Source organism: Aulonocara sp. 'chitande type north' Nkhata Bay, linkage group LG4 (genome assembly GCF_057382095.1).
Source record: "Aulonocara sp. 'chitande type north' Nkhata Bay isolate Kocher_YH1m ecotype deep benthic linkage group LG4, A_spYH_male_GT1.1, whole genome shotgun sequence".
Classification (NCBI taxonomy): domain Eukaryota; kingdom Metazoa; phylum Chordata; class Actinopteri; order Cichliformes; family Cichlidae; genus Aulonocara; species Aulonocara sp. 'chitande type north' Nkhata Bay.
In genome coordinates this window covers 963,496-977,188 of record NC_141347.1, presented here as the reverse complement: position 1 = coordinate 977,188, position 13,693 = coordinate 963,496, and the positions used below count along the sequence as shown (strand labels likewise).

At 39.6% G+C, this 13,693-nt stretch overlaps 1 protein-coding gene across 1 annotated transcript; it reads right to left on the bottom strand.

The window, feature by feature from the left end:
- Window positions 1–1,824: 1,824 nt before the first annotated feature.
- cbx1a (chromobox homolog 1a (HP1 beta homolog Drosophila)) lies at window positions 1,825–8,167 on the bottom strand. Its single transcript, XM_086287848.1, has 5 exons — window positions 7,903–8,167; window positions 5,629–5,863; window positions 5,106–5,277; window positions 3,262–3,356; window positions 1,825–2,490 (listed from the first exon to the last, which is right to left on the bottom strand). Exons 3-5 carry the CDS (start codon window positions 5,214–5,216, stop codon window positions 2,340–2,342), a joined length of 357 nt encoding a protein of 118 aa, XP_086143974.1. The 5' UTR covers window positions 5,217–5,277; window positions 5,629–5,863; window positions 7,903–8,167; the 3' UTR covers window positions 1,825–2,339.
- Window positions 8,168–13,693: the final 5,526 nt, after the last annotated feature.

The window sequence follows — 13,693 nt, the reverse complement described above, 5'->3', positions numbered from 1 at the left end:
ATAGTTCAGTTCCTTCCAGTCAGTGGTGAAGTAGTCAGGATGCAGGACGTGTCAGGACTTCACAGTAAAAACTTAAACCAGACTAGTTTAGCCTCTTGTGTTTGATTTAAAAGGCAAGAAACTGTTGCAACCTTTACCCAGTCTGTGTATGCATGAAGTACTCTTGTACGGCTTCCATATGTGACAGTCAGGGCTAAGGCTAATAAAAGGAGCGAAAAACAAAACAGGCACAGCAAAACGCCACCTGAAGTATGAACCGTTTTGAACCAGCTTACCCAGATATGCCAGCTACTGTTCTAACTTTAATACAGTATACATACATGTACACAACCGGGCTACATTCAACACAGAACACTTGACAAGTATTTTTAAACTGATTCTGCTCAGCATGCTAAAGTTTTAAAGATACATCCTAATTTATTCACCAAAATAAGTGTCAAGCAAAGAATGTGAAAGAATACTGTATGTTAAGTGTTGCCCGGGCAGTGCAAGCTCAAATAATACAGCCTACAAAACACAGGTAAATGTGTGTGAAGATATAAAAACAAATTAGTGGAAATAAAAATCATCTGACAAACTTTCAGCCATCTGCCACAGCAGTGAAACCCACTTGTTTGTTATCGAGTCAGAAGACACTGCCACCTACCAGCCAAAGTGGCAGCAAACTTAACAAGCTGCCTTTATAGTTCAGCAGTTCATATGGCCGTTTTCCTGTTCTTTCCAAGACTACAGAAGCAGCTGACCTTCAGTGGACTTAGTTCACTTAAATGTTTTGCCCAATCAGAAAAAAAATCCTATCTATTACCAGACTGAGACTAACAGGGCACAGGTCTGAAGATCACATGAATAGATGGGACCAAAATGTCCCCCCATGTCTCAGTCTCTTTCGCCTTTTACAAATTCAGAAGAAAGATCCGACTCACCAAGTGTGCGCAGCAGAGGTTACATGTTCCAACCCTGGCAGCACTTCAAGTCTATGCACATTGTCAAAAAACATGAAGTCTTAGCATACAAGACACAAGGCTCTTGGAAACTGTATGTATCAGTGACCCATGTTTTAGTAACAATGTAACAACTTTGACAGAATGTATCTGAAAGGGGCTTTAGTATCACTAAAATAGTTTTGAGTACAGACAGAGTGGAGAGAGTAACTTTCAGGAAACACTGCATACAATGTTCACAAGCAGCTCGTTTAAAATAATAACCACACCAGACAGTACTAGGTAACCAAACAACCAAGTATAACATGGTAATACTGGCTGCAGTTTGGGACTCAAAACCAGCGACTAACAGCAGGTAACATACTCCACTCTTCACATTTAACACAACCTTTACCACTTGAAATGTCTGTAAACTAGCGGCTAACAAGAGCCTGTTTATCCCAACACATAGCTTATAACATGAAGCTACTGTCATAGTAGTTGAGTGTCAAAATGTCCAACTATACTGCATTTTTTTTGGTGAAAATACATTGACTGGTATTAAATCCACATCTCAGAATAGTGGAAATTCCCTGGTCCACTTGTACTGTGACATCCGTAGCTGCCACGCTGGCTGGTAGGATGATTAAGGCCCCTCATGTAGTCTAACCTATCACTATGAACAGTCAATGATGCATGAGATTAAAATGACCACATCAACAATAATGAGAAAATGGGTGGCACAAAGAACAGACACTGAAAGGACATTGTTTGTCCATTCTTTCACTCCTCACTTCATCCCCATTCAAAAGAATTTCCCACCTTTGTATCCTGACAAAGCAGGAAGTAAACTTTGTCCTGTCTGTCACAATTTGTGATCTTCTTTTACAACCCCCCCCCCCCTCTTCTTTTTCCCCTCCTCCCCCCTCTTCAAACAGATATCTGAAATAAGGAACAGTGACTGGAGGAGAAAAACTTACAAATCACAGCCAAATTTTGAGCTTGCTTCAAGGCAAAGAGGTAAGCTGACAGCTGGCTGCCACTTTTCACTAAGTGTAGGAGAAAATTTCATAATTTCCACTGTTTTCAGTTGAATATTGGTAAACATAGTGGGGGTTAAGGGAGGAAGTTAAGTATCAGCATACTTGTTTAAAAAAAAAAAAAAAAAAAAAAAGATGGTAAAAATAAATAATTAAAAATTTTTCGGCCAAGATACAGGTGGGACCATCTTTTGAGAATTCCTTGCAGGGCAGGAAAACAATTCTTATTCCCCCTCTGTCAGCCACATTGGCAGATATTTTTCATTGCTTTTGCTGCCAAAGTTGCTGCTAGAGCTGACCAACCTGGATGACACCTCACCAGGGCACAGTTGATTTCCTGCCCTGCACCTCCCTTTTTTCTTTGCACCCCCCAAAAAATCTAGTCTTTTTTGTCTTCCTCTTTCTTCTCCTCTTCTTCTGTGGGGTAGGAGTGCCATGTGAGGCGTTCCTCATAGAAAGAGATGACCACTTGTGGACATTTGACGTTTGCTTCCTTAGCTGGGACAAGGTCAGCCTCATCTGAGTTTTTCCTGTTGAGTTTTATTGAAGAGAGAAATCTCATTAATGTCAAGAACCAAACTTCTTATTTTGAAGCCATAGCCAATGGACTCACTGGCCTTTTTAATAGGCCCACCTGTTCAGCTATATTCTGACAGCTGGTGCGTACATGCATGCTGTGCTGAAAATACATTGTATATTATTCTGTAGATGTGGTTACACTACAGACACTTCTTAAATATTGACAAAAATGCCAGATCTTTTCTTGTAAATGTCCATATCCATGCAAAACAAAATGATTTTATTTGGCTGTAAAATCTCAGGAACAACCCAGTCCAACCAGACACAGATAACCTAGATGGGATATTGTCACTTAAAATCCTTCTCTTAATCTAAAATCATTCAACAGCCCTGAATGATCAGGACCCAATATATCTTAGACCTCACAACACTTCCCTCTCAGTCTGCAGGCTTATTTGTACTTCCTGGAATTTCCAAACAAATAATCACTTTTCTAATCATTAACAAAAATGTAAAATGAATAACCTTGAGTAACAAAAAACCCATAAAAGAGCTTTACCAAAAGCTCTTTGAGTTAAATTGATTAAAACTCACAGTTTCCCTAATAAAGTGCTCAGTTACACAGTACAATAAACTCTGGAATCCAGAGTGAGAGGAAAAAATAACTTGCATCTATGAATTTATAAGACCTTTCGCTGAATTTGGATAACTTCTAACTTCCAAATGACAGAGCGGAGAAATAACGGATTCATTATGATACGTTTGTGACAATGAAAACTTACCACTTCATAAGGAACATCAGCTCTCCACTCGAGTCTGTCGCTCCAATAATCCTCTCAGGCTGCAGTCCTCTGCCAAAACCTCTGGCTTTCTCACCCTAGACACAGGAAGGCATTTGACAAAAGGTAAGGAAAACAAGCAGGCAGGGGACATCACTCCATAGACATTAAAGCAACTGTTTCTCAGGATTACCAATGATGTTTGGGGCATGTTTACTTATCCAAAAGTCTCAGAAAACAAAAAATTCCCAATAAACATTGATTATATCTCATTATAAACTCCATTACTAACCATTTCAATCAATATTTGGTGTAATGGTGTATACCCCTCACAGATCACGGTTCAATTAGGATAATTCACTCGTTTTTCATAAAAAACATTTTAAAACTTAATGTATGTTGGAAAGATCAACATATATCAATAGTTTTACATGAAATTGATTATTTTAAAGTTATTTTACAATTTCTATTTTTCTCTTTTTTATGCAGTGATGCAGAAAAAGTAACATGTGACATGTCTTCTGGGTTAAATTGACCCGCTGACTTAAAATCAAAACTAATGACTCAAAAGGATTTGTAGTGAAAGTAAACTTTATTTAAGCACTGTTTTAGATCCAGAAAGGATCAAAATACGAGATTAGCAATATGAAGACAGTGTGTGTGTCTGAGTCGCCACAGTACACTAGTGACAGACCATCAATGTTGTGACAGCAACACTATGCAATGTTTAGAACTAGAAATACACAAAAATTAATAGGTGGAACTGAAACAGGTGCATGTGTCTACACAGCACATGAGGGACATGTCATCACTGAATGTTTTGTGCAAATGAATTTTGCACTTTTTACAGAGGTCATGCTTGTCTTGACATCATCAGATGGCTTGCAGAACTGGCATCTCTGCTTCTTCCCACCAGCAGCAATCTAGAAAGAAGAGGATGATGATTACTATGTTTTTTGCTGATCTCAAGACACACACAACATACTCTCACAGAGACACACACTTACCTCAAGCACTGGTGTAATGGGTGAAGCCCTCTCCCTCACTGTAGCTGCAGCAGGTGGGGTCCTTGGCATGTGCTGCCTCCATTGTATATGCGGTACCACAAGTGCCTTCCCCAGCTCCTCAAGAAAGATGCGCCTCTTGTACAGCTTTGACATGTACCACTCAGGAAAGATCTCCGTCCAAAGGACAAATGCGTCATAGGCGGACAATCAATCATGTTGTAAAAGATGACCAGTGGCCAGCGTGCAGTCATTCGCTTGGTCCTGTAGGACACTGTGACTTTGTCCAAGTTGTCCACCCCCCCTTAGGTGGCACTGTAGTCTTTCTCTTTAGAAGCTCCTGACCCAAGTTGTAGCTTGTGAAAAAACTGTCACATGTTATGCTGTGCTCCCTGAGACCTTGTGCCCCGATTCTTCTCTGGGACTCCTCCACCCAGCTTTTCAGCATGCATGTTCAATGCATAGCTAGTGTTTGCATCACATGCTGCCCAGATTTTTATGCCATATTTGGCTGGTTTGGTAGGCATATATTGCCTGAATGGGCAGCGAGCTCGAAATGCCACTAGTCTTTCATCCACTGTGACATTAGGGCCTAATGGGCCTTCGGGGTGCACATACGTAAATGAACCATTTTTATTTTATTTGTTGATTACCCTCATTAAGCCAAGTACAAGAAGTTCCATACTCAAAAAACCCTTTTAACTATTTTTTTAAAGATTTTAAAAATGGGTCAGTTTGACCCAGACATAACAGGAGGGTTAAAGCAACTGTGGGGAGATTTACAACACAAACAACTTTTGCGGGGGGAGCTTGACTGCTCAGATTCTTTACTGAGGTTCTCACCTCCTCCTTCTTTCTTTTGCTTCCTCGCTCTTCTCCATCTCCCGAGGTTTCACTGGCTGCTTTCCGTTTGCTCTCCTTCTTTTTCTCTTCCTTCTCTTTGTGTTTCTGCATGTACTCAGCAATAAGGTCGGGGCAGTCCAAGTTTTCTTCTGGCTCCCATGTATTGTCCTCACTAGATAACATGAGTGCAGATGGAAAGATGTGATTTGCAGATATTCTAGCTCAAATTAAATCAATCTTTAATCTAAAATTCCTAATTGTATTCCCTAGTTCTTTTACATTTTTCAGTCCATTGCCTTGTTCAATGAGCACGTCACCATGACAAATATAAAAGCTACAAAAAAAGCTGAAATTTGGTTAAGCTAAAAAAACAAAACCTCAGACATTTAATTTTAAAAAGTTAAAGTTTTGTAAAGTTCACTTTTCAATTGAACACAGTTAAACAAAACTAGTCACTACATTTGATAAAGATGTGTCAGAATAAAGAATCTAACTAAAATATGAAAGATACATTTGCACTCACTCTGAGAAGCCCTTCCATTTGAGCAGAAACTCCACTTTGCCCTTCACCACTCGGCGGTCCAAAACCTTTTCCACCACATACTCCTCTTCTTCCTCCTCCTCAGCTGCTCCTGCTACAGGGGCTGCTGTTGCTCCTGCAGCTGGTGGTGGAGCTGCTGCAGGCTGCTCCTCCTCCTCTGCCTTCTTGGGCTTCTTTCCTGCTTGGGTCGCCAGCTTGACGTCTGATAAGATAACCTCTGAAGGTCCCAGGAGGAAAAGTGCACAGGTTATAATGAACTGGTTAGAAAGTTAAAAGTATCATTGCAATTAAAAGACATCAAAATATTACTTTGTGGTCTGCATTATCTCCTTGATCAAAAACTATGAAATGTTGACAGCGCATATCTGATCAGCAGCAATTGGTCAGCCTGTAGATGACAAAAGTGGGTCTATGTGTTTAGCAGAGACTGAACATCTAGAATTTGCGTGAGAGGGCCGTCTCCAGGTAAAACAAATGTTCATGCAGATGATTCTCAGTTAAAATGCATGATGCTTCTACACTACCAAATTATTTTTCCCCACAACTCGTTCTACAGGTCAATAGATTACACTTATATGTTGCATACTGTCTTGATGCATGCTCAATCATCCAGGCAAGGAAATCCCAAGAAGTTGATTCTGCAGGTTTCTCCAACCTTAAACAAGTTGCACATTAACAATCATAAAAATTAAACATATGACCCATTGCTGGTCAGTGGTGCTAGTTTCATTCATTATTCAAATGTACTGTTTAAAAGGTTGGGGTTACCTGCATCTAAATGTCTTATCTAAAATACATTTAGATCATTCTCATTTAAACCTTACTGACGGTAAAGGAAAAAAAAAAAAAAAAAAAAAAAAGTCAAGGTCTCTTTCAGCCAGTTTGCGTCACAGGTGAACTCAAATGGTGAAAACAGTCTTTGTTAGGAATGTGATCCCCTCTCTTTGCTTCTCATCCCAGCCCCCTCAAGAAACAAATTCCTCCAAGCACCCAGGTCATTAAAACATGACCAGCTACAGGACTTTTCGGAACTGGTCCATTTCCAAACTGCAGACAATCACTCAGTCTGGTTTTTTTCTACATTGACAGCATTCTTAGACAGTACCATAAGCTGGAACACTACTAACTGCATCTGCAGGTTTCCATCCAGCTTTTCAAATGTTACTTAGCCCTGTTTGTGCATTGACATGTTTCTGTTTAAAGTATAGCTTCCCTAACCCTAGTTCATGATCATTTAAGGATTGTTCTGCTCTTAATGCATGCATTGGAGCAAAAACAAACAAACAAAAACTCCCAAAACAAAATAAAACTAAAAACTGGGTTCTCAGAACTTTGCCAGTATTCTTGCTTCCACAATGTGCACACAGAAAGTGGGGGATCGTAAGAATTATGCAAATTATGAAAACGGTATAAAGTTTGGAGAGTGTTAGTTGGCCAATTTTGTGGAATCAACATAGGCAAATAGGAGAATACTAAATAGGATAATACAGTAAATACTAGCCAGGAAGAGAGGACGGTGCTGATGGCTTAATGGCTTGACCAAATCACTGTTTAATGGCATGCAGGGGTTCCAGCTGAAGCAACAAATGGTTGTTCGCCTATACTGCAGGCTAAACTTTCCCTGCGATTTCGAGCATCAAAGATGAATGCACCGAGGCGGTAAAACGCCGATGACCACACTGCCTACATACGTGTCAACTAATACGTTTTTCCTATTCACTCTTTAAAAGACTAATGATATGAGATGAGCCTCAGTCGGCAGCAAATTTCTAGCGCGAAATCCTAAATGATACGCCGTTTAAATTTCTCGAGTCTGGTGGTTTGGTAGCGAAGAAAAGCGCCCGCCTCCATGTTGCCTGTATCACCATGAATGCAGTTTGCAGCATGCCACCACCTGCAAACGCAAACTGCGACAACCTGTACACACAAATTCAATGTTGAATTTGTAATCACACATACAACAATACCAGTGTTTCCAATCTATTTTCAAGTGCCAAAGACAACGAGTGTGGCTCGCAGTTTGTCCCTTATGCATGCACATGACGTGAGCTCCTTGCGCAGCACTAGCTTAAGAATGGACGAATGCTAATATAATTTCCAGACTAGTTGGGTTTACTTGAACTGGACTTGCCAGAAATGTAAAGTTCACAACATGAGCACGGAGACTAGCCAGACGATCTGCCTCCTGCAAGCGAAGGGCAGGAGGCAGATCGCAGGCACGTTTTGCCTCAAAATGCTAACGAACACGAGCCTTACCTTTGAAAAGAAAGCTTCGCGGCGGTTGTATGGCTTAATGGCAGGCCCGAGGGAGATTTAGCCGTATCCAACAGACGAGTAAAGAAACTGGATGCACGGCAGTGGCAACACAAGAATATGAGCTGGCTTTGCAGCGTGCTCGAGAACGATATTTGCAACGTGCTTTCTTAATGAGTCACACAATAGCCTCTGCCTCGATGCTAACAATCCGCAAGACCACCTTCTGCCCGCCAACAGCACCACCGGATGTTACGTCAGTAGGTAACGTTACAAGCAAGGCATGGGAGTTGAAATAAGAGCTTGGCCTTCTTTTAAACCGTTTGTTCAGAACAGTACCACAGTGGATTAAGTAACATTTTGATGCAGCCTAAACTATCGATAATCAACCCAAGCAACCCAAAGGAGATAAAAATGAATGTAATGTGGTGACGCTAAAACCTGCATTTCCTCTCATATCCGCTTCAGACAGGCTTCGAAAATGAGCCAATGCCCTTGGACTTTGCAGAGCATACAAAAATGTTTTGGCTTCTATGGATAGCTTCCCCGTTTATAACACGTGTCGTTGGATGTTGACTAACTTTCCTTTGCAGAGTAATCGGTGACACAGTAAAGTTATTTATTACAGAGATGTGAAGAATCTATCTATCTATCTATCTATCTATCTATCTATCTATCTATCTATCTATCTATCTATCTATCTATCTATCTATCTATCTATCTATCTTCTTCACATCTCTGTATATATATTAGTGATGGTAAATTTTTACTGACTTTGAATGAGTCACTCACCAAAGTGAATCGTTTTTTTGAGTCATTTGAGTCACTGAGTCAGTTGACCAGAGAGTGCAAAAAATTTACATTTTCCCTCAAACTTAATTTATTTCTCTTTTCATGTAAATCCTACTGCTAAGATGAGTGATTGAAAAAGAAAAAACAACTATTTTTATAGAGCATAAAAGAGCAAAAAAAATTTCTAAAGGGAACATTTATTTTATTTATCTTTATTTAATTTTATTAGTATTTTCCTTAAATGTGTCAAATATATATTTTCTCATCTAAATGTCCACTGAGCTGTGTGCCAGGGGGGCGGTAATGCTCCTTAACATTGGTTGCCAACCAAGAAGAAGAAGAAGCTGTGAGGGGGGGGGGGGAGTGAGTGATTTGCTTATGCTACGATCAGTGTTGGGAAGGTTACTTTTGAAATGTATTCCACTACAGATTACAGAATACATGCCCCAAAATGTATTTTGTAAATTATTCTGTTACGTTACTCAATGAGAGTAACATATTCTGAATACTTTTTATTACTTAATATGTTATCATGCTTTTTACAAGTACATGGATGTACTATTGCTGTGTGATTTATTACTATTATTGAAGGTTACTCGCCATACAAATATCAACAAGATTTTTAAATCTTAATATAAAATGAGTAACAATAGGATGGACATTAGGTAAAGATTGAACTTTTTGCAGTCATCTCATATAGAAAACTATTGCGCGCGTATATAAAACAGGTCCGCGGCTCCAAAACGTAGTAAAGGGACCTCTGGCTAATACGCCGGGTTTGTGTCGGGCTTGTAGCCGAAAAATAGCTTTACTTTGTTGTCTTGGTCAACTTTGCTAACGAGAGACAGAGAGAGGCATTGAAAGGCTGCTCCAACTGAACTTATTGTTTCGGAGGAAAACACGAACACAGTGTACAGTCGAGTCTCAATAGCTTACTTACAAATGGGCTCGTCAGGCACTCTTTTTGGCTGCACTGGTTATTATTATATCTACATGATTCCATCTCCCGTTTCTGGTTGGTCACAACTCGTACTGTTTGGCTCTCCTTTTTCTCCCTCCCTCACTCTCACAGACACATAAACGGGTATGGCAGTCCATTCTCCCCACAAACTACACTGCCCATGAGGCTACATTCCTTAGGGCCAACACTCTGCCTATTGCCTTCACATTAAAATAATTTTTTTAATAATAATTAAAAAAAATATTTCTTCACATCATTTATGCAGGCCACAAGTAGGGGTGACTTGGGCCGCAAGATTGAGACCCAGGCATTAGAGCCTGTTATTGCATGTTTTGTTTGGGTTTCCACTGGCGTGGAATTACCAAAAATAAAGAGGGCATAGCCTAACATATGAAGCAGGAAAAGACCGCCATGTAATCCTTTTTTAATTCGACAAGTAAATGTATTCTGAATATCACCTTTTTAAACGATAACTGTAACAGAATACAGTTACTCATATTTTGTATTTTAAATACGTAACGCCGGTACATGTATTCCGTTACTCCCCAACACTGGCTACGATTCAGCACAGGAAGGGAGCGGGTGAGTAACTCAAATGTGCTGTTAGCATGTTTGCAGAGCGATGCTACTGTGAACCGAGGAGCTATTGTATTGATGTGAGCTTTCTACTCAGGGTTTTTCTTCCAGTTCAGAGCAGCTAGATATATTTCTACTAATGAAATTAGTTTGCTAACAGCAACAGGGATGAGTCAGTGAGTCAGTTGGGCTTGTGAATCATGATTCACGAGTCAGTAAAGTGATTTTCAAATTGAATGATTCGTTCATGATTCGCACATCACTAATTTATATATATAAGATAAGATAAGATAAGATAGAACTTTATTAATCCCTCGGGTGGGTTCCTCTGGGAAATTCGATTTCCAAAAAAGCACAGCACCGACAGAAGTTACAGAGTTATACACACACACATATATATAAATACAGAGACAATATAAATAAAATATACGAAGGGGATAAATAGAATAAATAGGAATAAAAATAAAAATACAAGTGAATTGCACATTTCAAGTATTGAGTCTATTGCACCGTTGACTATTTACAAAAGTATTGCACAAAAGGTATTGCACAGTGAGGTGAAGAGGCACTACAGCTTAGTTGTTCCCCTTTCTTTCTCAATAATCGAGTAGTTGAATTGATTTGATAATTTCATCATTGCTTTTGGGCCTTTTGACACCTGCGAGTCTACTAGAATTTATCCTTAGAGTTGAGCAGGTTTGTGAGCAGGTTTGTGAGAGATGCAGCTATGGTAAAAAAAAAAAAAAAAAATCCTGCAGAACTGCCTAGAGGAAAACACTCAGCATACTCACTCCTATAAATCAAGCTACAGTGGAGTTCTCTTAAGAAAAAAAACCCTTAGGATTCATGGATCATTCCCATACTACAAATGCTGGACAATGCATTTCAGCGAAATGCCTCACCTGTATTCACACAAACTGCAACACAGCTCAATGACAAACTCATAGAAGAGTCACAGATACACTGTGCAGTCTGGAACCATTCAGCTTGACGGGACTTGAAACACTGCTGGACCCATAGCTGGACTGGCCATCGGCCCACCGGGCATTTGTTGATTTTTCATTTTTATGGGCTGATGGTCTTTTTCTTTCGTTTTTTTCCGTAACGGTATAAACACTGAAAGGTGGTGGATTGGCCAGATGAAGGGAGATGTGTAAAAATAACTCAGTTGTTTGGTAGTGGCTATGGCGGAGCTTCCACAGATTCAGTAACATTAGCAAGTGGTGGAGGCCAGCAGATGCAACACACTGGCAGGTGGATGACGGAATGGCAGGAGGAGCAGAGACCCGAGGCGGTGAACTGAACTTCAGGTAAGAAGTTATGACCTGCAGTCTATCTGGGTCAGATATAAACCAAGTTTAGGTGTAGTTTATTTTCGTTATGCTGACTTTTTACAGTCAGTTACAATAACTCGTACTGCGTACTAGCTAGCATGACGGAGTTTATATACTGCTGGGCGGGTGCTATGATATTATTGATGTTGAACTTGTTTTTATCTTATTTTATTTATAAGGTTAGTTATTAGAGTTGCCAACCGTCCCGTAAAAAACGGAATCGTCTCGTATTCAGAGAAAATATTGTGCATTTCGCATTGAGGTGAAAAGGAACACAGTTTGTCCCAGACTTCAGCTACAATGAAAAAGACACAAAGCTGGAGTTATTCTGTGTCTTTGTTGCACAGCTGCCTCTTCTCCTCTCATTCTCACCCCCCCCCCCCCTCTCCTGTTTCTACTTCAATCATGAAACTGATCAATGATCAGCTGATCAGTGTTTCTCTCTCTTGTTTGTTTATCGCCCAGAAACCAGTTGATGTCGCGCTAAACAGCAGCAACACGTTTAAGCTTGATCAGCTGTTGTTAGAATTTATTTAATATTAATTTCTAGTATCAGCTGATGTTTGCTGGAGCCACAGCTGTAAAAGCTGCTGGTCCTGATATCGGTTTGGTTATCTGGTGAGAAGGAAACATGAAGATGAAACCAGGAGATGTCCTTACTGAATCATCAGAGCTGAACAGGTGATGGAGAAGTTATGAACTGTTTCTGAGAAATAACACCAGGATCCTTTTCTAAGTAGCTGACAGCTGGTAACTGTGCAGGGGCGGGTCTAGCAAAGTTTTGCCAGGGGCCCAGGTAGGGCATTAACACAGAAAGGGGGGCACAAATAAAATACTTTTCTTTCTTATTCTCATTTGAAATGTCTCACTTTTAATAAATAATTATCTGAATCTTACAACAAACGATTTCATCTGATCGAAAATATATAGAAATCCATTATTGTACATAGTAATTTTTTTTTAGGGTCCCATCATAATTTCTTCAGAAGTAAGTACTGTATATGATGCCAGTATTTTCCCACATTTTCTAGATACTGTACCAGTACTGTGTGTACAATGCCATCAAAAAGTCAATTAAGTTTTATTCTTTCTCAGCTGTCTTTCTATCTCCTTTCACTTTTTAAAGGTTGCCATGTTAGAAAAAATATTTTGCCCTGCCATGCTGTTTATTGATGTGGCAAATGAATGGTTTATCAAAATATATCTCAATCTGTCATCAGTAATCAGTAATTATCATGTCTCACCTCTAGTCTTCTCTGTCTTAATTTCAGGTTTTCACCATGTGTTGTAGATAGTTCAGGAGGTTAACTCGACCAAGCAGTCTACTTTCGGGTACTGTTTAGAATACCAGAATAGGGAGGATGGTGTAGGTTTAAGTTTATTAGATTGATACATATGTACCAACAAGACAGTGTACATCACTGTGATAACAGCGTTTGTTTTCATTCAAAGGCTTTATGGTTTTTCCTATAATACCTGGTGGGAAGGTCTCTAGTCAAAATGCCCGGGCCAATTTTTTGTCCCAGTCCAGCCCTGGCTGGACCCCAGATACAAGAGTCTTTTCTTTCTAAGTTCATCTAAAGTCAATGAAGCAATAAAATGTGTTAGCCCTGAGCTGACCCCATCAATTGCTATTGGGAGAAGATTGGAAAAAGCACAACCTGGACCTTCATCACAACATTTACCATTAGCACCCATTTCAGACATCTTCTTTCTTAGTTAATCTATGGCAGCAGGTATATATGGAAGTTTTGGAAAACAGAATGAATTCTAATACAACTGCGATAATTGAATCCAGTGATATCCGTCACAGGGCAGGATACCTTAGAATACTGACAGAATCAAAAACACACTTACTACACTTCTACAAATTGGCTTTAATTTTTTTTAAGAGTTGAAATTGCCTCAGTGACAATTACGCTACAAAAAAATTCTCATTATTAATAAAATGTGTAAACCGTACTTTCTCCCCTCACACACAAGTACACAAGCACTCCCACTGTCACAAGCACCCATTTCCTGAACAAAACTTTGACTTTGATCTCAATTTTTCACTTATACTTGCTTGCAAAACATATTTTTGTAAATTTTGCATTGGACACTGTATTTTTTAATCCTATTATTTTTTTGT

Excerpts from the sequence above, each read along its gene's own strand:
- cbx1a (XM_086287848.1), bottom strand. The coding sequence starts at position 5,216 with ATGCAGAAACACAAAGAGAAGGAAGAGAAAAAGAAGGAGAGCAAACGG. Across the intron at positions 3,357-5,105 it reads GCAAAAGAAAGAAGGAGGAG|GGTGAGAAAGCCAGAGGTTT; the intron begins GTGAGAACCTCA and ends TCCTGTGTCTAG. Across the intron at positions 2,491-3,261 it reads CTGATGTTCCTTATGAAGTG|GAAAAACTCAGATGAGGCTG; the intron begins GTAAGTTTTCAT and ends AAAACTCAACAG.